This window comes from Hoplias malabaricus, chromosome 8 (assembly GCF_029633855.1).
Source record: "Hoplias malabaricus isolate fHopMal1 chromosome 8, fHopMal1.hap1, whole genome shotgun sequence".
Taxonomy (NCBI): Eukaryota; Metazoa; Chordata; class Actinopteri; order Characiformes; family Erythrinidae; genus Hoplias; species Hoplias malabaricus.
In genome coordinates, this window is record NC_089807.1 from 15,165,321 (window position 1) to 15,187,302 (window position 21,982).

Genomic DNA, 21,982 nt, shown 5'->3' on the forward strand with positions numbered 1-21,982 from the left:
CCATCAGACAGAATATTCAATAGTCCAATAGTTTCTTTAAAATGGATTAAATATTGCCTTGGAACACTGCAATGAAAGTGGTCTTTCATCAGTAAAAAACTTAGGTTTAATCTGGGTCTGGGAAACCAGCCAATACTGAATAGAACTGCAGATGTAGTTTTATGTGTTTACGAGAGAAAAATTATGCTTTATTATTCTCCTGAAGCCATTTTAGTAGGCTGCTCTCTACCTCTTACAGTGCATGATGAAAAAGGGAATGTTATATTATTACATCAGACTACATGGATGAGAGCTAGTTCTCAGACAGTTGATGTTGAATAAAAAGCACAGCAGTTCCAAACTTTTAATTCAGGAGATTTATGTTTTTCTGCTTTCTTTTAACACACATGATTTTGTCAAACCTGCAGCGAGGCAGGTTCATTACACACATCAGTGAAGTCAAAAGAGGCAGGGCAAATGACTAAGGTGATTTTATAACCAAGGAAAATGTAGACTTGTTTTGGGAGTCAACTGCAGAAACACCAAACAATATATTTAGAATTGTGTAGGTTTCAAACACAGTCTTCAGAAATGTAGCCTATTTAATATAATTAGTCTGTATTTTAATTCTTATGTATACTAATTAAAAAGGGGGGAAATGGCGTATGATTTTCTTTATTTTTAATAGTGGGGTGTGCAGTTTGACCAAATATGGGCAAATGTAATGTAAACCAGTTTTCAACACCAGAGGGCGCCTTTGGGCTTTGTAAAATTCTGTGTTAGACACGTCTCAATTCCTTTAGTTCACTATTTCTAAATAACTAAGCAGGATCTCCCGGACACACTGAAACCTATTGTTTGTGTTCGGTGTGTTTATATTGTACGGAATTTCGGTTCCGTCTATAAAATGTATTGCAGATTTGAGTCACTTCAAAGACAAAGTTTACGCTTCAACCTGTTGATCAGATTAATCTGTCGGCCCGAATACCTAAGAAAATAATGCACAACTTTCAAAAACAAGCATTCTGAGGAAACCACACGCTGAAACATTTTGGAAGATGTTATCGAGCTCTTTATACTGAACTTTCCTCGAATAATGTAGGGTTTAATGTTAAAAAAGGGAAACGGTTGAAAACCGCCTGTTAGCTTATGTTTAAGGAAAGTTAGTCATTCCCCTCGGCGCGTGTCTGTTCAGCGGGAATCCTGCGCGATGTGACGCACGCGAGAAAGAGCGGGAATCTCTGCATTGTCCTACACGCGGAGTCCTCGCGCGGCGTCCGTCACGTCACCAGCAACAGCAGCTTTTCCAGAGAAGAGCCCGCGCCGTGCGCCCCCAGTGAAGAAGCCTCTGGAATTTCTCGAGACAGACGCGGTGTCTCTATTCCGGGAGAAGTTCGGACTCTTTCTCCGTGGGAAAGTTGTGGAAGTGTGCTGAGAGCGATGGGCACTCTGAGGGACCTGCAGTACGCGCTGCAGGAGAAGATCGAGGAGCTGAGGCAGAGGGACGCGCTCATCGACGAACTGGAGCTCGAACTGGACCAGAAGGATGAGCTCATCCAGAAACTGCAGAACGAACTGGACAAGTACCGCTCGGTGATCCGACCGGCCACGCAGCACGTTCACAACAAACACAGCGAGCTGCAGGAGCAACAGCGCACCAAGAGACAGGCGATCTCCGCCGAGCCCACCGCCTTCGACATCCAGCAGCTCAGCCACGTTACCCTGCCCTTCTACCCCAAGAGCGCACAGTAGGTCAACACACCGGCAAACAGCTTTTCTTCGTCTGTGCGCAGTTTTAGTAATCTAGCAAACAAGTAACAGCTAACATCACGGAGCAGTTTTCACGATTTAATTCATCCTCTCTTCTCGGGGAGTGAGTAGAGCTCAGGCAGCGAGCTGAGGCTCATTAAAAGCAGCCACAGTCCAATGATGCCATTAATTCTGCTATAATCTCAGTAAAGGCTGAACGTTTAAGCTCGTTTTCTTGCACCAGTATTCTCCACCAAACCCATAAAAGCCACTGCCACGACGACAGAAGCTAGTCCTGGGAGGGCGATTCACACAGGTGGCCATAGACTGACAATACAGTCCTGTTCACTGCTGTTCAAGTTTTACACCACTGAGAAATTTAGAATTAAATAAGATGCAAACAGAAACTGTTTATTTGTTTATAAAACATTAATATTAAAATACGTTCCATGACATGAGTGTACAGTGCACCGGTTCTCCATGAACCATTCCTGAAATTCCTCTTCCTAGCAGCCTGATGTTATTTGTAAGTATCATCCAGTACCATGTTTGGCTGATCAATACTTCATTATGTTAAATCACGTGTGCTGCTGATGGAATTTTACAAATACATAAAAAGACTGGGCTCCTCCTGGAGGACCGTGTAGAGCTTTCAGCAAAATAAACAACTAATAATTAACCAAACTACTAACTGGTTAAGACATTTTGTAACACAAAAATGATCATTGCTGTTTATGGCACTTTGCTTAAATATATATTAAAAATTAGTTATGAGATGTTTACAGGCAAAAACACATTCACATGATCTTTATATGTTTATAAGTTTGTTCAGCATTTCTTCTGAAATCCTGGGAATAACAGAGAGCTCACTCCCACCTCCACACTCCCACAGCCGCTGATCCTGCAATCACTGTCTTTTTCTAGGTTTTTGGTTTTTTATTGATAAGGACACACATGCATACATGTACGTAATATTTCCTGTATATTCCTGGTCACCATAGATAGAACTTGACTAACCCAAGCCTGCTTTGTTTAACGGACAGATACTTTGCTTATCAAAGCAGCTGCATGGAAGCTGATGCTTTACATAATTTCAGGGATACATGCAGGTCACCATATTCTCCTAAATTACATGCAAATTGATTATTACCATATAAGGAGTTGGTACCTCAGTTTGGGGTTAGTGGTTAGGCGTGCCGATGTACTAACCCTGTCATCATTTACAAGGAGAAATGATAGTGCCTCTGTGTTGCTGTCAGAGAGCTTTGGGCTCACACACCTGTTGACACAGACATTCTCACGCAGAATGGGTCTCTCTTATAGTATTTGCATCCAGTGAATGGATAACAGTTGAAGATATTTGCATGGTGCTGATTATTGATCTGTTACATGTTAATTTGCCTTTCCACATTTGCCTTCCTGATGAATCTTTCCTGCTCTTTATTAGGAATTAGCCCTGAACAGTCACAAAAGGTTGTGGAATGATTCAGTATTCAATTTCATGTCTTTTTATATTGGAATTTACACAGATAGAATTGTTTAAGAGCTGAGTGAGTGGCACAGTGGCGGAATCATCAGGAGATCACTAGTTCGATCCTTGGTGATGCCTCTGCCATCTGAGGGCACTTGTCCTAGAGAGCACAATTGGCTTTGCTTTTTTGGTGGGATTGCCCCTCCTCACCCCATTTCTCTGCTAATGGCACTAGCTAGCATGGGCATCTGTCAGCTGATGTGTCAGGTCTGGGCAGTTTGCTTTCATCTTGATCAGGTAAAACTGTTCAGTGGTGTTCAGATAGAGAGTGGCACTGTGTGTGACCTGGGGAAGAGTTACTGATGGGTGGGATTGGACACAACTAATTATTAGAAAGAAGGCTCAAGAAAAACCTGGGAATAAACAAAAGTGTTCCTAAAGATTCATAGAATGGAGAGTGAGGTGATAAATAGCCCTAGTATCAGATTACACATGGTTGCTAGATGAGGTCTGTGATAAAAATGATACAAATATTTATCTTAGTTTCTCTTAGGTGTGTGTGTGTGTGGTATTTATTTGTTGTAGAGACATATGTCACTAAGAGAAGCATTAATCTGGTCTGCTTTTGCTCTGTTCGGGTTTGGGAAAGTATGAGCTCTCTCTGCTTGGCTTTCACAAGATTGATACGGAAAATATCAAGACAGGCTTAGACAGTGTTCCAGCTAGCGATGCATAAATACAATTTATTTTCCAACTGAGTATAAGCACAAGTATGTGTATTTTTGTACTTGCAGATACTTATTTAACTAAGCAATCAGGAGAATTGTGTAATAGTGTAGTTATTAATTAAAACATTTTTGTTTAATTAAAAATTGTATTGTTAATTTCTGGAACTGTCCACTTTTGTTTAGCATTTTCCCACATTACACCACCAATAATTTTAATTTCCCTTTGGGAACAATAAATTTGCTATTTTTACTATAAAATAGTAACATGAGCAACAAGCTCTGGATTTACACTTGCACAGTGTTGTGCATCTTTGTTAAGATGATAATATGTTTCCGTTATACGATAATGACTGGGAATTTCGTACTTGGGCTCTAACTCATCAAGAAGGTGCAGAAACCCCTGGTTGTCGATGACCAAAAATGGTTGATCATTAAGAACAATATACTGGGTAAGCTGGATGATATGGCCAAAAATGTTACCACAATAAGTTTTATTATATTTATCATAATGTATCTTTACACTTATATAGCGCCTTTCTAGACACCCAAAGACGCTTTACAATCCACACTGCTCAGAACGCTCAGAACACTCAATCCACACACACACACACACACACTGGTTAGAAGTGTCAGCCAAACGCGCACAGCGTACTCTCGACCAGGAACGACCGTCCACCTGGAGGACTGCATCAGGCACTAGGGTTTAACTCAAGACAGAGTGCCAATCCATATCTGGGCACATACACATTCACTCACACATACAGACATTCATTCACATGCACACTCATTCACTCACACACAAGGACCTACCCTCCATGTTTTTGGACTGTGGGAGGAAACCGGAGCCCCCGGAGGAAACCCACGCAGACACAGGGAGAACATGGAAACTCCACACATCCACCCAGATGGAACTTGAACCCAAGATCCCAGCGCTGGGAGGCGAACTATGTGCACATAGTATGAACTCAAATTCACAAGGAAAGATTTCACTGGAACAATAACATAATTTTCTTACCATAAAAAAATTATGATCTATTTCTAATGTCAGGAAAATATTCTTGGGGCATTACCACCTCAAGTGTTTAAAGAAGAAGAAAGAGTACAAAGATAGATTTTTAAGTTTATAACATAATAAATAAACAAATAAATAAATACTTCAAATTCCAAACTGTAAACTCTACAAACAGTGCTCTCACAAACGGGAAAACATTTCCCAGGAGGAAAAAACACTTTGAGTGAAGAAAGCCCCACATTGTTAAAGGACAGACAAGAGAGTGCACCAAACTCTCTCTCCCTACACGTATGGGCAAAGTTCCTGTGTTTGTTTTACAACGGAGTCGCTGTACCAGACAAAATACACCCCAAAACACAGTGAACAGGAGACTACAGCATATTTAATATTAGTGTTGCACTGACCGAGACTGGCACTTAAACACCGTATCGGTATGGCTCTACAGAGCACCGATGCTATAGGTGTGTTGGAAATGGCCCACTACTCACTATTCCCTACGTGTAATACACAGGGCACTTTTCGGAACACACACAATGACATGCATGCACGCCGCTAGATGCACCTCGAATTTAAAGTTGGGGAAGATTATAAACAGACTGGGTATTTCACACTACATGGCAGTTTTTGTCAATATTTACAGAGACTGGAAATATATCACACACACTACACGACTGGGGATAACACATTACACAACCACAAACTCCCCAACCAAACAGTTAAATACGTACGTACAACTTGCTGCGGTTAGTGTTTGTGCTCCTGTTTGTGTAGATCAACAAAGGAATAAAAACATGTATATATGTCTTTAGGTCGTGGATGGGAAAACATAGTCAGTGGAGTCTACACACTGCAGCGGAAGCTGGAGATTAGTAGAATAGCACTTAGTGCATTCCACCTTAAATGGTTCAGAAACAGCGCTAGCAGTAGCGCACCCCATGTTTCGTCATTTAATGTGGGATGGAAAATTAGAATTCAGTTGGAATAAAGACTGTAACAGTGTGTTGTGTGGTGCACTATGTTCTCCTACAGGTAATAGTCATTATTTGGAGTTGTTCAGCCTTGAGTTGGTGTAGAGTTTACACTACGTGACTACGTCCAAATTTGGGTAGAAAAAAATCAAACATTTTATATGCTGTGACTGGACTGAAATGCAATTTCGAAGCAAAATATTTAAAATCAGGCTAAAAGTCGTGTAGTGTAACCCCAGCTTAAGGCATGCCAACAAACAGTGATTTCATTCAAGCAACCACGAAGAAGCATGCTAACTCAGGTCAGCAGCCGTTCTTAGAAAGTGCATTTCACAGTCGTGACAAATATCCTCGTAACAGTGTAAAAAGCTGTTCAGTCAGGCTAGACTATGTCTTCCTATTTGTACTTGTTACTGCATTGTGGAATTATAGATTTTTTTTCATGGTTCTGAAATTTTACATTTTTAATGTGCAGTTATTAAAGAAGTAAATAATGTTCATTCAAGATTATTATATCTTATTAGCAATAAAGAACACTGCTTTAACGACATAAAATCTGTAAGTATAGCAATGTAAATATCTGCATTTATAGGCATCTGTCTAGTAGTATTGGTATTGGTACTCTGTATCTGCAGATACTTGAACATGACATATCGGTATCAGAAGGGAAAAGGTGTCAGTGCATCCCTATTTAATATAAATAAATCAGCATGATTATGCGCCCAGCTGACTGTGTTAACTGAGAATAGAAATGAAGGTTTATTGAACTTGTGAAATAATTGCTGAAATCTTTAGTTGTCTGCTGGTGCAGCAACATGCACTTGGCACAGGATACCGGATGTTGGTATAAGAGTCTTGTTTGTGATTACTAGTACGAGTGAATGAACATGGTAATAGGGAAATATCCATTACCCATATTGGTATACATGCATCTCTAGTTCCAGCTAACCACTCTTTTTCATTTTTTGTTTAATGTTATCACTTTACTTACAGTGCACATGTTTTTACCTGATATATTAGACATAATCCAGGCATGATCTAATTTAATACAAAAACACACTTCTATTTGGCACTATGAGATTTGCCTACCTAAGTTGTCATTGTACAGCTATAATCCTGTGGTTACACACATAATCTGTGGTCATGACTGCTTTCTAGGTAGTTTCTAGGTACTTTTTGCTTTCTAGACAGTTTTTTTAAACACAACAAACATACTGAATTCTTAGTAATGTAGTAAATAGTATAAGTAATGTTGATACAGCGGTATTAGGCCCAATGTCATTTCTCTTACATGTTTTACCATTTCTGCTTTGTTGACTAACATTTTTGAAAGGAGAGCAAGAGGATCACTACAATATATTGTGGAATAGCATCTAAGAATGGCTATGGCAAAATAATAATAAGATGTCAGAACACACACAAATCAATGTCCTTACATTAAAACATCAGAGTACCTTACTATTTTTGCAAACGTTATCTATTTAAGGAGAAACAGAATTAAGAAGATAAACTACATTCATTATATAAGATGATGTCATATTGAAAATTGACCTAGTGAAATAGACAGACAGTGTATGTTCTTACAGAGTAAAGTTAAATTTAATTTCCTGCTTTGTGAAGTATGTTTAACTTTGTAATTTAAGACCTTTAAATGTGCAAGTGGCAGATGGTTTCTCAATATCATTATCCTCATCATTTACCTTGTTTAAAGCATCACTATACTTTGAGCCTTCTGCTGAAGTAACATCACAGAAAATAAAAATGTCATTTAAAAAAAATGGAATGATTCAGATTGCTCAGCCCCTAATTATACAAGCAAACATTAGCTTGCTGATGGTTTTGGAAAGAGACCACCTAAACCATGGTGAGCATGCATCTGAAATATAGAAGAATCAATAAAAATCTTTTATAAAGTCCAACCTTAAAGCATTTTCAACTACAGTCTTCTCGTTCCTAGTCAGGCTAAAAGAGAATGTGTTCAGCTCATATATTTTTCCAAAGCAGATAAGTTGTTTTACACTAGCTCTCCTGGGGAAGCCAGAGGTGGAACATGATGAGATACATTTACTCCATGATGTGTTTCATTGTTTCATGAAAAAAAAAATTTAAAGGAGCAATGTGTAATTTTTTTCCCCATAAAATAGCAAACAATAATAAAAGGAATATATATATATATATATATATATATATATAGACCCTGAATAAACCATTTTAACTCCATACATTCAACCCCAACAAAGAGGCAGTTGTATTTAAAATGGTTTAAATAATCACTGGTGCATTCAGGCAAATTCTCAGTTTAATTTCTGTTTAATAATCTGTAAAAGAAACATTGGCGAAAAAGGCTGATTACTCCTTTAGAGAATCACTGTGATCTGCGTATGTTCATCTCTTTTTGCCATCATAGTTTGTTTTACAAATCCCATTTCTAGAGTTGGGCATTGTGTAAAATGCAATTAAAATATAAATTTGTGATTGGTTAGTTTTCTTGAATCTTTATTTAACAGACAAATGTACAGGGAACATATTTCCAATGTTTTCATTGACTATCTTGATTGTGTTTTGTGAATATGAAAATATATATTTAATAATCCAACTTCAGTAAACAGGGTTTCTACTTAAGTAATCTTTCAGAACGTTTTACATCTTGGAAGCTCATAACTTGTTTTCTTCTCACATCACACATTATTAAATAATTTTCAGTGTTTTCATATGAGACTATGATTAAACCTGCATTGCTCATGTCCTGGTTTTAAAGTTTGCTAAGTTAGACTTCTAAGTTTTCTAGTTGAACTTTCCACTGGAGGACTATGTTTCTAGGTTAAATCATATTCAAATAATAAACTCTCCCCTGTATATTAGATTGACTTTGATGCTATTAGTTACTTGTGTGTTTAGTACCCTAAATCTGTGTTGAGCTGAGAATGAACAATGAAGAGTACATACTTCTAATAACAATAAACAGTAAAACATTTACAGATGTTTGCTTGCTACAAAGACAATTTGTAAGATGAAAAATGTATTGTAAATTATGCACATTTTAATCAATATATATTCCATCAACTTACTGAAGGAAAAGGAAGGTGAAAACTAGTGTAGCGGAGGGACCACATGTATAGGCAGAAATGGCATTTTATGGCTCCTGTGAAAAGAGGGTATTGGCTTGTTTGTATTGTAATGTTTTGCTTTCTTTAAAACTTTCAGCATTTTCTTTTCTGTGCCATAGACATCATCCTGTCACAGTCTCAAATTCCCTACTTCTTTGACTCTCATTTTATGTCCTTTTAAGGGAAGAGGTCTGTGTTTGGTCCTGTAGACCTGCTGGATATGAATCTCTTCTTACTCAAGGAAAGAAGTAAAACCACAAGTCAAACAAAGAGAGAAGCATAGAGCATGTTAAGGAGGGCAGAGCACTGGAAGCTCCAGGGCTCATTTGTTGTAAATGAGGCCAGTATTGTGCTCCTCCTCTGGGTATAAATCTACCAGCCTCCATGACTACACTTTGTGAACAGCCAGCTCCTAAAGCTATAACACTAGCACTTCAGCTTCAAAGCCTCTGAAGTAACAGTTAAAATATATTTGTGCTACAAGTACCCACAGCTATGGTGTTCCTTGTAAAATAAGACCATGTACTGAGATAAACCCCAAACCTCAAAGAGTCAGAAGCTTAAGACAATGACTGCATGCTAGCCGACATGTCTCAGACCTAAATTGAAAACATCTGAAAGGCTGCATTTATATGTACACTTTAGTTTTAGTAGCAGAGGCTGATGAATAGCGTAGTTAAAAGCATGCTCGTTGCAGCATCTCAAATGTTTGTTCTTTGTGCTATTTTTGTTTCAAATATGGATATCACAAATGAAAATCAGAAATCGCAATACAGTGTAAAATATTATGTTTGGAAATGCATGTTTATGTGTTTTTTTAATGTGCATCAAAAAAGCTAAATAGTTATTCATACTTCGAAATTCATTCATTATGTGTAACCATTTATCCAGTTCAGGGTCGCGGTGGGTCCGGAGCCCACACAGAATCACTGGGCGCAAAGCTGGAACACACCCTGGAGGGGGCGTTCACACCTAGGGACACTTCTTTGAGTCGTCAATCCACCTACCAACGTGTGCATTTGTACCATAGGAGGAAACCGGAGCACCTGGAGGAAACCCACGCAGACACAGGGAGAGCACACAGAACTCCTCACAGTCAGCCACCCAGAGCAGGGGAGCTTGAGCACACAACCCCAGGACTCTGGAGCTATGTTACTGTGACACTACCTCCTGCAGCACCATGCCGCCCCATAATTCAAAATAATAATCAGAAATACTAGTCAACATAAAGATTACATAAACACTGCACTTACATAAACATAAATGTCCTTAATAGGAATACATACGACATTGTGTAATGTGCATCCCTGAAAAACGGAATATTTATACATCAACGTGCGTTATCTTCAATGCATTTATATTTAAAACATAACATAGGCCACACAAGAGTTACATATGGCCACAGCTGTACATATTAGTACATGACTGTCCACACATGACTGTCATGAGCGGAAGAAGCCACCGAGAGGGATAATGCAAAGGGCTTGAAAAGGCACTGTTTTTCTTCATGGTGAAGCATGTCTGTGGAATGTAAACAGTATGTGGTGAATGGGAGAGTTTGGATGTGTTTTAACAGCTAAATCTGTTGTCTGGCCAATGTCCAGAACTCTCTGACCTTGTTTTAGCAAGTCATAAATGAGACTTTGTGTGAAATTATGTCACAGAGACAAAAACGTGACAGTGTAAGTGGAATTTACTCAGATGACGAGTGCAGTCTACTTCTGACTTTTTCTTGGGGGAGAGAAGTGTATATGTCTTTTCTGCATTCAGCAATGTGCTAAAGTATTGTGGAAGATCTGTATAATTCTCCATGTGTTTCTCGCTGTCTTGAAGAAGCTTTTCTGCAGTCTCTGCAGTTAAAAAAAGTAAGAGCATGGTCAGAGTTTTTGACCGTAATTTCCATCGAAGCCACATTTTCAAAAATAATTTTCCATTTAGCGGAGAGAGACAGAATGTCTGATAACACTGAACTAAGATCTGTTTCAAAAGTCACTGCCTCTCTTAGACACGGGGCTCTTAAACAGAGTACATGGAAGTAGAGGAAATGGGTCATTTAAGTCTTCATTGGAGAAGCTTACTGAGAGCTCTTCATCTTTTGTATCAGGTTCAGTTGGCGTTGGAGAGAGGAGAATTCTAGCCACCTTCTCCAAGTTAGCTACAGTAGTTCTCACAAAATGTGACTTCAGGTTCACAGCACGAATGGTATTAATGCAGCAGAATTACTCCGACTTCTTGATGAGTAGCTTGGCTTTGTTTGAAAAAAACAGAACATCAGACTATGTTTCTATTTTTGCAAAAGTAAGCTACATTAATTAAATAAGACAATTACCTAATTTTAGTAAGTCATAACTTTGTGTTTCCTCCGGGTGCTCCGGTTTCCTCCCACAGTCCAAAAACACACGTTGGTAGGTGGACTGGCGACTCAAAAGTGTCCGTAGGTGTGAGTGAATGTGTCTGTGTTGCCCTGTGAAGGACTGGCGCCCCCTCCAGGGTGTATTCCCGCCTTGCGCCCAATGATTCCAGGTAGACTCTGGACCCACCGCGACCCTGAACTGGATAAGCGGTTACAGATAATGAATGAATGAATGAATAACTTTGTGTGAAATTATGTCACACAAACAAAAATCAGTCAGATGCTGACTGCAGTCAATTTCTGTCTATTTCTTGAGGGAGAATAGTGTACATGTCCGAGCTGCATTCAGTAATGTGTTAACATATTGTGGATGATGTGTTTAATTCATTCTTCCTTTATGTGTCATGCTGCTCACTAGATTTCTGCTGGTATTTTATTGTAATTTTAGTTTTACTACCAGTTAGAAATAGAGGTGTAAAAATATCAGTTTTCAAATATCAAAAACATCAGTTTGAGATCATTTTTAGATTTCTGCATGTGTATGGTGGCATGCTGTGTGGCTGGGGGCAGGAATCTGAAACATCTATCATCTTAGCTTCAGCAAACACCAGTTTTGTTTGTGTGTGCTTGCAGTTTGTGGATGTTATATTGTTAATACTTTATAAACAATTCTTTATTTACTTATATCTTTATTGTATTGTCTTGTTTTATCCCTTACCGTTTACGAACCACTCCAACGAGTCTGAGAATCTGAGTGTACTGTGAAAGTCTTTTGGAAGGGTGTTGTTTATTTCAAGGGCAGCTATTTTTGTGAGATTCACATTCACAAGTAAAATCACATTTCTGATGATCACAATTTAAAGGAAGGTGATGTCTTGCATTTTCCTGAAGTGAAAGGTTACATTGCATATTCATTATCTGAGGTGTTGTTTTTACATGTAGTGTAGGCTTGGGTGAATGACTGTACTGTGAAAAAAGGGCTGTGTAAGAGTGTGCATCTTCTCACTTTCACTCTTTACCAGCTCCCCTTTTGTAAAAATGTACAGATTTCAGATTTGGTAATCAAGTTTTTAATATGTACTGACATTTCTTGTTGTAATTTGATTCATGTGTCATTTCTTTTCAGCATGAGTGCCTCTTGGACACAGATTATTGTCTGCTAGGTTTATGCGAAGGGCACATATGTTCAGAGAAGAGTTGAGTGACAGACTTGATTTGTGATGCTTGACTGAATTAATTGGTTTGTAGAGCCTCATTTCAATATTTTTCCATACAGGTCCAAGGAATTGATCAAGGAAGCCATCTTGGACAATGACTTTATGAAGAACCTGGAGCTGTCTCAAATTCAGGAGATTGTGGACTGCATGTACCCTGTGGAGTATGGCAAGGACAGCTGCATCATTAAAGAGGGTGATGTAGGCTCTCTTGTCTACGTAATGGAAGGTGAGTGACAGGAAAAGAGAGCTATAAGGAGAGACTGATATTCCTATAAATGTTTACAAATGTATTGGTGTAAGAATTTGTGTGTGATTGTAAGCCTGAAAGGATGTTTGACTGATGGCTTGAGATGCAGTCTTGTGCAATTTATAACATCAGTGGCATTAAGATTCATTATTGTGGGCAGTCACCTGCTTGAACCAGACACCTGTGTTTGAAGCTGTTTGTGTGGCTCCAGGACATCGATCCTCATGGGTAAGATTGCAATGAGAACATGGGTTTTTAATGGATCCAGTCAGAGTGTGTGACTTTTCTGCAGACCCGAGAAATTGGAAAAATATACAAACTGTTTTCTCATAGATCAATAATGTTCCATCTTCAGCTTTCCAAATTTTCCAATATGTAATTTTAGATGGATACTTCAATGTATGCTAATTTCAAGTTTGAAATATCTGTATGTGTGACTGATGATTTTTCTTTTTTTTTTATATATATTTTCACATTGCTAATATTGTTATGGGTTGAGAGATTGAGGGTGAATTTTATCAAGGAGAACACTTTGTTTATTCTTAGGGTGAGAGCACTCTATGTTCCTCCTCTTTGTGGTCGAGTGGGAAGGTAGGCACACTTGCTTGGATTTAAAGGATTTGCTTTGCTGTGCTTCAGGGATTTGTGCTGCCTGTTTGATATGAATTGGACACTTCCCTAATTGTTTACATCTTTGTATCAAGCCAATTACAGACAGCTCAGGTGTTAATATGCATTTAAACACAAAACATTTAACTCTGGAAAGACAATTTAATGTAAATCCTAGATTAATTTAATGGAATTAAGCTGCAGAATCTCTAGGGATCGCCACTAAATAAAACAGAAAAACGACAATGAAAAGGCACAATTAATTCAATGACCAAAGCATGCCCAAGCTCCTGACAGCTTTTGTTTACATACAGTATTGTGTAAATGTTTTAGGCTACAGAGACTGAGATTTAAAAAGCTATTAATCTGAGCAGTAAGTGTTTATTTGCTAAGAACAAACAACAAATAACGCCCAACATTAGAATAAAACCAAATAACATTATTCCAGTGTGATACTCTATGTGTGAAGTGTTGGTTTAACTTTTTCCAAATCTCTCCCCGTGGCAGTGCGTATTATTTGAGGTTATCCACCAATACCTAGTTTTACCAGTTAATAAATAATGATTTTAAGTAATGTGTGCTGTTGATTTAACCAATTCATGCAATCAAGGAGAATCTGAAAAAAACATTGTTCTTCAAATTCACTCACATCTACTACTTTATATAAAAATGATCTTATATTTCTTATTTGTATATATATATATATATATATATATATATATATATATATATATATGTATATGTATATATATATATATGTATGTATATATATATATATATATATATATGTATATAGATAGATAGATAGATGGAGAGATAAATATAGTTTCTGCTCATAAAATTACAATTTCATGAAAAAGTTGATTTATTACAGTAATTCCATTCAAAAAGTGAAACTTGTATATTATACTCATTCAATACACACAGACTGATATATTTCAAGTGCTTATTTCTTTTAATTTGATGATTACAACTGTCAACTAATGAAAACCCCAAATTCAGTATCTCAGAAAATTAGGATAATATAATGAAAAGGTTCAATATTGAAGACACATGGTGCCACACTGTAATCAGCTAATTAACTCAAAACACCTGAAATGCCTTTAAATGATCTCTCAGTCTAGTTCTGTAGGCTACACAATCATGGGGAAGACTGTTGACTTGACGATTGACATCTTACACAAGCAGGGCAAGACACAAAACGTCATAGCTAAAGATGCTGACTGTTCATAGAGCTCTGTGTCCAAGCACATTAATAGAGAGAAAATGTGGAGGAGATTCACAACGACTGGACTGCAGCTGGAGTCAGTGCTTCAAGAACCACCACGCACAGACGTATGCAAGACATCAGTTTCAGCTGTCGCATTCTTTTTGTAAAGCCACTCTTGAACAAGAGACTGCGTCAGAATTGTCTTGCCTGCTGAGTGGTCCAAAGTTATGTTCTCTGATGAAGTAAATTTTCCTTTGGAAATCAAGGTCCCAGAGTCTGGAGGAAGAAAGGAGAGGCACAGAATCCACGTTGCTTGAGGTCCCGTGTAAAGTTTCCACAATCAGTGATGGTTTGGGGTGCCATGTCATCTACTGGTGTTGGTCCACTAGGTTTTATGAGGTCCAAGGTCAAAGCATTTGTCTTCCAGGAAGTTTTAGGGCACTTCATGCTTCCTGCTGCTGACCTTAACCCCATAGAAAATCTATGGAGTATTGTGAAGAGGAAGATGCAATATGCCAGACCCAACAATGCAGAAGAGCTGAAGGCCACAATCAGAGCAACCTGGGCTCTCATAACACCTGAGCAGTGCCACAGACTGATCGACTCCATGCCACACCGCATTGCTGCAGTAATTCAGGCAAAAGGAGCCCCACTAAGTATTGAGTGCTGTACATGTTCATACTTTTCATGTTCATACTTTTCAGTTGGCCAGAATTTCTAAAAATCGTTTTTTGTATTGGTCTTAAGTAATATTCTAATTTTCTGAGATACTGAATTTGGGGTTTTCAATACATGTCAGTTATAATCATCAAATTAAAAGAAATTTCAAGAAACATTTGAAATATATCAGTCTGTGTAATGAATGAGTATAATATACAAGTTTCACTTTTTGAATGGAATTACTGAAATAAATCAAATTTTTCATTACATTTTAATTTTATGACCAGCACGTGCGTGTGTGTGTATGTGTGTACACTACCTAAACAGTGAGCTGTTATTTTTCCAGTTATTTTCTTAGTTACTTTGGTAATTAGTGGAAATCCCAGTAGTCCCCAGCCTGGGTGCAGCCAGAATCAAGTGTGGACTTCACTGAGCTGTTTCCCCTGGTTATCTCTCTCTCTAAATCAGTCTCAGGTTAATCCAATGCAGCAAATGCAGAGAAAGAATGACATGACAAGAATTGTGGAAGAAGATATATTTCAGCCCTGATAATTGGCATGGCTTTACCATAGGAGACCCCAAGCAGGAAATGGTGCCCTATTAATGTGCTTGAAATGTCATATTAATCTGTGCTAATGCTGCCACTCTAATTAGGTCCGATTTGAATAAATAAAGGCTCTGCTAATGACTTCAGATAATGCCAGCTACAGTATGATATAGTGGCCTGTAAATCAAATGCAGGGTTTCAGTGGATCCTGTGAGCCATTAAACCTCTGCCATTCTCATCTGCCCAGTTACTGTGGGAGAGATTTAGACAGGAAGACTGCAGATGGAAAGAAGAGTGTTTTCTCTCTGTACAGCTGTGAAATGCAAACTGTTCCCCACATGCTGAACAAAGGGTTGTTTTCTGCAGATTTTAGCAGGACTACAATCTGGAAGTCTGCTTATGTTTTCATTGGGGAGTTCAAGTTCAAAAATAAACCCCAAAGATGATCTTTCTTCTGTCAGTTTTCTTTCATCTCAGAGCGTATTTTTTTGTGATTAAAACAGTGATGACTTTGTAATTCAGCTACTCAGGCTGTGCTGTTTTGAGGGTATTTAGTACATACTCCTCCAGTCATTAATGAGCAATTGTGCCTTTAGTGGTTTGTCCTTAATAGGAGTTGAAGTAATGCTTGAATTACTTTGAAACACAACGCTGCTTAATGACCATGGCAAGGCAAACACGGCTGATTATTGACAATGCTGTCCGGGAGTTAATACTCAGTTTTCTTACTTCTCTTGGCTAGTCATTCAGCTGAATAAGAAGTAATTAGCTCAGATGAAATGAGAACAATATGTTCACAAGGCTGAAATAGAATAATTTAAAATTGTTTTTATTCTTTATTTTTACATCATTATATTTCAGAATGCTGTTTTCCCTTTTTTTCTTTTTTTTTTCTTTTTATTAATTAATTAATTTATTTATACCAGCTATTGATTGTGAGTTTACTGGGAAAATTAGAAAGACCTCTGCCTTTATGAATGCATTAGCATTCCTGCACTTGCTTTTCCCTTGGGTGGAGCAGTCTGCTGATTAAAGTGTTTGTCATATACTGTTGCTGGTTGCACAGATCCATCTCATCTAGAAGTCATGAATGTCACTCTTAGAAAACAACAGTCTTATTCTCAAGCAGTCCTTCAATGTATGATAGGGAATATAACAATTTCTTGAGAGCACAATGTTTTGTTCCCTGGCTTCAAGGGTCATAACTTCCTGTGTATGACTGAAAGAGGGGGCAGGGGTCATGCTGCTTATACATTATGACTTCCTGCTCTGGTGGAGGACTAGAGCTGTGGGACAACATGATGAGATTGAAAAGAACACATTGTTGATTTAAAGACTGACTCTATGTTTCCTTCTCTATTGTATGCAGGCCTTATTTGGAGACAAAATTAGTACATAATGGTTTGACTTCTTAACAGCTGGAGCTGTAAGATATATATTCTATTATACAGTCATGGCAGAAAGTGTTGGCAACCCTGAAATTTCTCCCAGAAAATTATTGCAAATACACGTGTTATGCAAGTGTTTGCCCCAAAACTTATATAATTTCACGCTAAATTCCAAAAATGGGCCAGGTGCCCACACTTTCGGCCATCATTTTTGCAGACCGCCTGCTGAGCTGGCCTAGAAGAGGCATATGCTCTTACTTACTGACTGACTGACTGACACTTAATGTAGGAACTGTTAATTCAGCCTTATTTCACAGAGAGAAGTTAAGGTGGCACTACTACACCGTCTGTTGTTAGTTCAGACATATTTCACATTCCAGCTCGTGAAATAAGTTTGGAACCATTCCGCAGTGACTAGAGGTCCTCTTTTTCCTGGACAAGTACTCTTTTTCAGACCTAAAAATGCATGTTCAAGTGTTCAGAGAGTTGAGAGCAGATTTGGGACACACTCGCGCCGTTTCAGTGCTGTAGGTCCACCATCCACTTCGGTGAGCAGCTCAGTGTTTTACTGAAGCCTCGAACAGAAATGTGTTGAACGTTGTTGAGGTAATATTTATCATAGTCGCTTCTTTATGTTTGGAGAATGTTTCTGTGACCCAGCCTTTTGTTTTCTACTATATATCTAACAAACAGAAAGTCATCTTGTCTGTCCCTATAACGACACGAATACATGGACACATCTCACCGTCACTGACTTTCTGACAAGTAAATTACATCTGCACAGCTTTTGTTTAACTTTACAAGAAATGGACAGAATCTCCGGATTATTAAAGCCAGAACAAAATAAAAAAGGCTGTTACAGCACAGTTTTATCAGTCGGACCCTTATAGAAATTTAAGTCCGTAATAAATATATAGTTCCCTGCGATGCCGTTTCTTTATCAAATATAGATTACTTGGTTGATAAAATTTTAAGGTATTTGGTTTTAGAAATGTTCAAAACCTTAAATGTTATCTTGTTGATTTCTGGTAAATGAGTAGCTTTAATGTTATCTCAACGGTGCTTCAATTTAGCTTTGTATAGCTTTGTATGAACAGAAAATAACTGGTTTCCATGATCATACACAAACTGTCAGCAACTGACAAGATAAACTATTTTTATAGTTTATTATTTGTAATTATTGTAAACAAAGACATTGATATGGACCACCAAAGCTTCTTCAGACCTTCCAATGACAAGTGTAAGTATTTAGAGCTTTCCTGTTTTTGAAATGCCAGAAAAACCTCTGTCACAATGGCTATATGGCTAATGGCGGTCCAACTAAACTAGGCTTGCCTAGTTTCTCTTTGCTGTTATTTTCTTTATTTTGTGTTGTTCCAATACACACAAAGGAAATAAACATATGTATAACAAAACATGTGCAATTGCAATAATTTTCTGGGAGATTTAATATAGGTGTAAGTACCAGCTGTTAGCTATTGTCAGCTGTTAGAATGTATACCAACATTTAAATTGTCAGGAAATATCAATCAATTCTCAATGGCTTGGAGAAGTCTAAAAACAATATAGTCTTATAGACAATATAAGTCTATAACTTAAAATAGTCATTGCTCTGCACTTTTTTTGTCAAAAGGAAGATATGGGTATAATAGAACAAATGTCACATTGAAGACTTATGTGGATATATTATGATGATTTGCATGAAAACTGATCAGATATCACTCTGGTATTAAATTTGCTCTCAGCTGTTCAGTGTTGCAAACAAGACACAGTTTGTGTTCAACATTATGACCATAGCAGCTTTTGTTATGACACTGCTATCAGACGTGTATATATATATATATATATATATATATATATATATATATATATCCATTACCACCTCTTTACCCGGATAGGATGCACTCAGGTAACCAGTTTTGAACACTGTTGATATTTTCAGAAAATACAGCAATATGCTTATTGCTTTATAGTAATGCATATATAGGAACACATTTGGTTTAGATTTTTTTAAACCAATCTTTATATTAATTTTTTTTGTTAAGCACATGTAAGGAGCCACAGCACTCATTAATTCATTGTCTGTAACCGCTTATCCAGTTCAGGGTCATGGTAGGAGCCACAGCAATAAAAGCATATTTAGCCCACATTCATCTATATGGCTGAACATCAGATTTTGCTGGCTGCTGGTTGGTTAATATCTGGGTTATTACTGTTACTGAAATATTTTTACAATGTTTATGAACTAATTAATCATTTGTAACTCATTTTACCTAATAAATCTCATTGTAAAATTATACCATAACATTTTCAGTAGATGGTTAGTAATGAGTTCTGGGTTTTCCAAGACAAATGGAGACTGAGCTGGGCCTAAGCTAAATGAACCATTTTCTTCTCGTTAAACCTCAGCTCTTTTAAGCAAGGATTATGACCTCATTCTCTCAGAGATTTAATGATTCTTTTAAATGGTGATTCAAAGGAACAGAATCATCTCTCTTTTCCCTCCCTCTCTGACCTTCTCATACTTAGTCTACCTTTTTTGTCATTTCTTTTTCAGTAGTGAGGCATCCTTCAGAACTTCTTTATTTTCAGTGATTTTACAGCCATAGTCTTTGTCTACTTCCAGATTGTCATTCATTGTAGTCTCTTTCTAAAGTGAACATGGATTAAAATCTCACTCTTCTCCTTTTTACAATTACCCAAGCATCATAAATGATGTCGCTACTTGAAAGACAACATGGTTCACCTTCAAATTATCACTGGCCCATTGTGAGCTGCCTCAGGCCTACAGAGTATATAACTCCTGCCACATTGTAGATCTATGATATCATTTTGACACTGTGCGCTTCAAGTCAAGCCTGGCAAAAAGACATCAAAGAACTAGCCATGATTTGTAAAATATATTACTGATGACATAGATCACGGAAAAGAAATGTAAAATTCTGTGAGGAGAATTTCTGTGGAAATTGGAAGAGAATGCAATATATTACCACTACGACCCCTTTATTTTATATATTTGTGTTGGTCATGACTTTTTTGTTTGCATTAATTTGGGAGTTTTGATTTAGAACATGAACCTAATGAATCATTGACTAAGCATGAATAATCTTGTGGAAGACATATGAGCAGTGTATTGATTTTTTTTTCCCAGATGGAAAGGTGGAGGTGACTAAAGAAGGTTTGAAGCTGTGCACCATGGGGCCTGGAAAGGTTTTTGGAGAGCTTGCCATCCTTTATAACTGCACCAGGACAGCTACAGTGAAAAGTGAGGACACACACACACACACACGTGATTTGGTTAAAAGTTTGTGTTGCTATGTTTGTGTGACTCTTTTAATATCAGATATGATTTTTATAGTGCTGTTTTTTTTAAAGAGTATAATTCACAAGAATTCAGAAGGTGGCTATTACTCCAAAGAAAACACCCATTCCCACTTGATAAGAGACCTTGAATTTTTACACCGACCCTTTTTATTATTTCGATGAACATTCAGAATAATTTTAGAAGCTTCTTGTAGACAATTTCAAAGTCTTTATGATATACACTTAATGATCACTGGATTAGGAACACCTAACTTGTATCTACACGCATTGTCCATTTTATCAGCTCCACCAACCATACAGGAGCACTTTGTAGTTCTACAATTACAGACTTTTGTCCAGCTGTTTCTCTGCATACTTTCTTAAGCTCAAATTTCACCAATTATTTCAATGGTCAGGATCATGATTTTGGGTGGTGGGTCATTGTGTGTGGCACTGGTACAAGTGGATCAGACATAGCAGTGCTGCTAGAGTTTTAAAAGCCACCAACCAAAACATCCAGCCATCAGTGTCCTGTGGGCTACATCCGGTGTTCACCAATGAAGGATTAGAGAACTAGGTTGACCAATGAAGTAGGTGTGTCTAACAGAGTGGACAGTGAGTGGACACTGTTTTTTAAAAACTTGAGGAACCCTGTTGTGTCTGATCCACTCCTACCATCGCAACACACACTAAACTCAGCACTGAGAATGATCCACCACCCGAATCATACCTGCTCTGTGGTGGTCCTGTGGGAGACCTGACTGTTGAAGAGCAGGGAGAAATGGGCATAAGAAAAGTATGCAGAGAAACAGGTGGACTACAGTCTGTTACTGTAACTGGAGAATAGGTGTAGATACATGGTACATGTTCCTAATCCAGTGATTGTTCCATGTATTATTGATAATTCATTATTTGCTGATAAATATAAAAATGTAATAATTACTATACAAATTTTATATTGAATTGCATCCCATAAATAATGCCTCATTTTTAGTCACTTTCTGTACTACATCTGTTGTGGAAAGTATATCATAGATTCTACAATGTCTTGTTTATCTGTTCCATTAATTACATTAATCCTCTGTTTGGAATTACTTGAGATATCAGAAACTATTAAATCTAAAAATGTTTGCAATATTTGTTATATCTGGTTTGTCTGTGTAAAATTCCCTTTTCTTATTTCAGCCTGGCCTCTTTGATAATCTTAGACTGTTGACACTTTGTGAAAGCACAATGCGAGACTGGACTGAGTCTCCTGGGCCTGTGCAAATGGCATGTGGTGCTAATTGTTAATGAATTGATTGTTGATTTGTTGATTGCTTAATGAAGGCAGGTTTCCCTGAGAGCTGGATAATATGGTGATTTGAAGGACAAAGGGGTCAAAACAAGGTGGGGAAACTTCAACCTTTCTGTCTGTCACTCTGTAGAGTCTTC

The 21,982-nt window shown here is 37.7% G+C and overlaps 1 protein-coding gene across 1 annotated transcript in view; it reads left to right on the forward strand.

Annotated features, from left to right (window-relative positions):
• Positions 1 to 1,222: 1,222 nt before the first annotated feature.
• The window catches only part of prkg1a (protein kinase cGMP-dependent 1a), a 55,332-nt gene continuing 34,572 nt past the window's right edge, over positions 1,223 to 21,982 (forward strand). Inside the window, exons 1-3 of the mRNA XM_066678476.1 lie at positions 1,223 to 1,727; positions 12,644 to 12,810; positions 20,397 to 20,510. Coding sequence (XP_066534573.1) covers positions 1,420 to 1,727; positions 12,644 to 12,810; positions 20,397 to 20,510 — 589 coding nt within the window. The 5' untranslated portion in view covers positions 1,223 to 1,419. The remainder of the gene's footprint in view (positions 1,728 to 12,643; positions 12,811 to 20,396; positions 20,511 to 21,982) is intronic.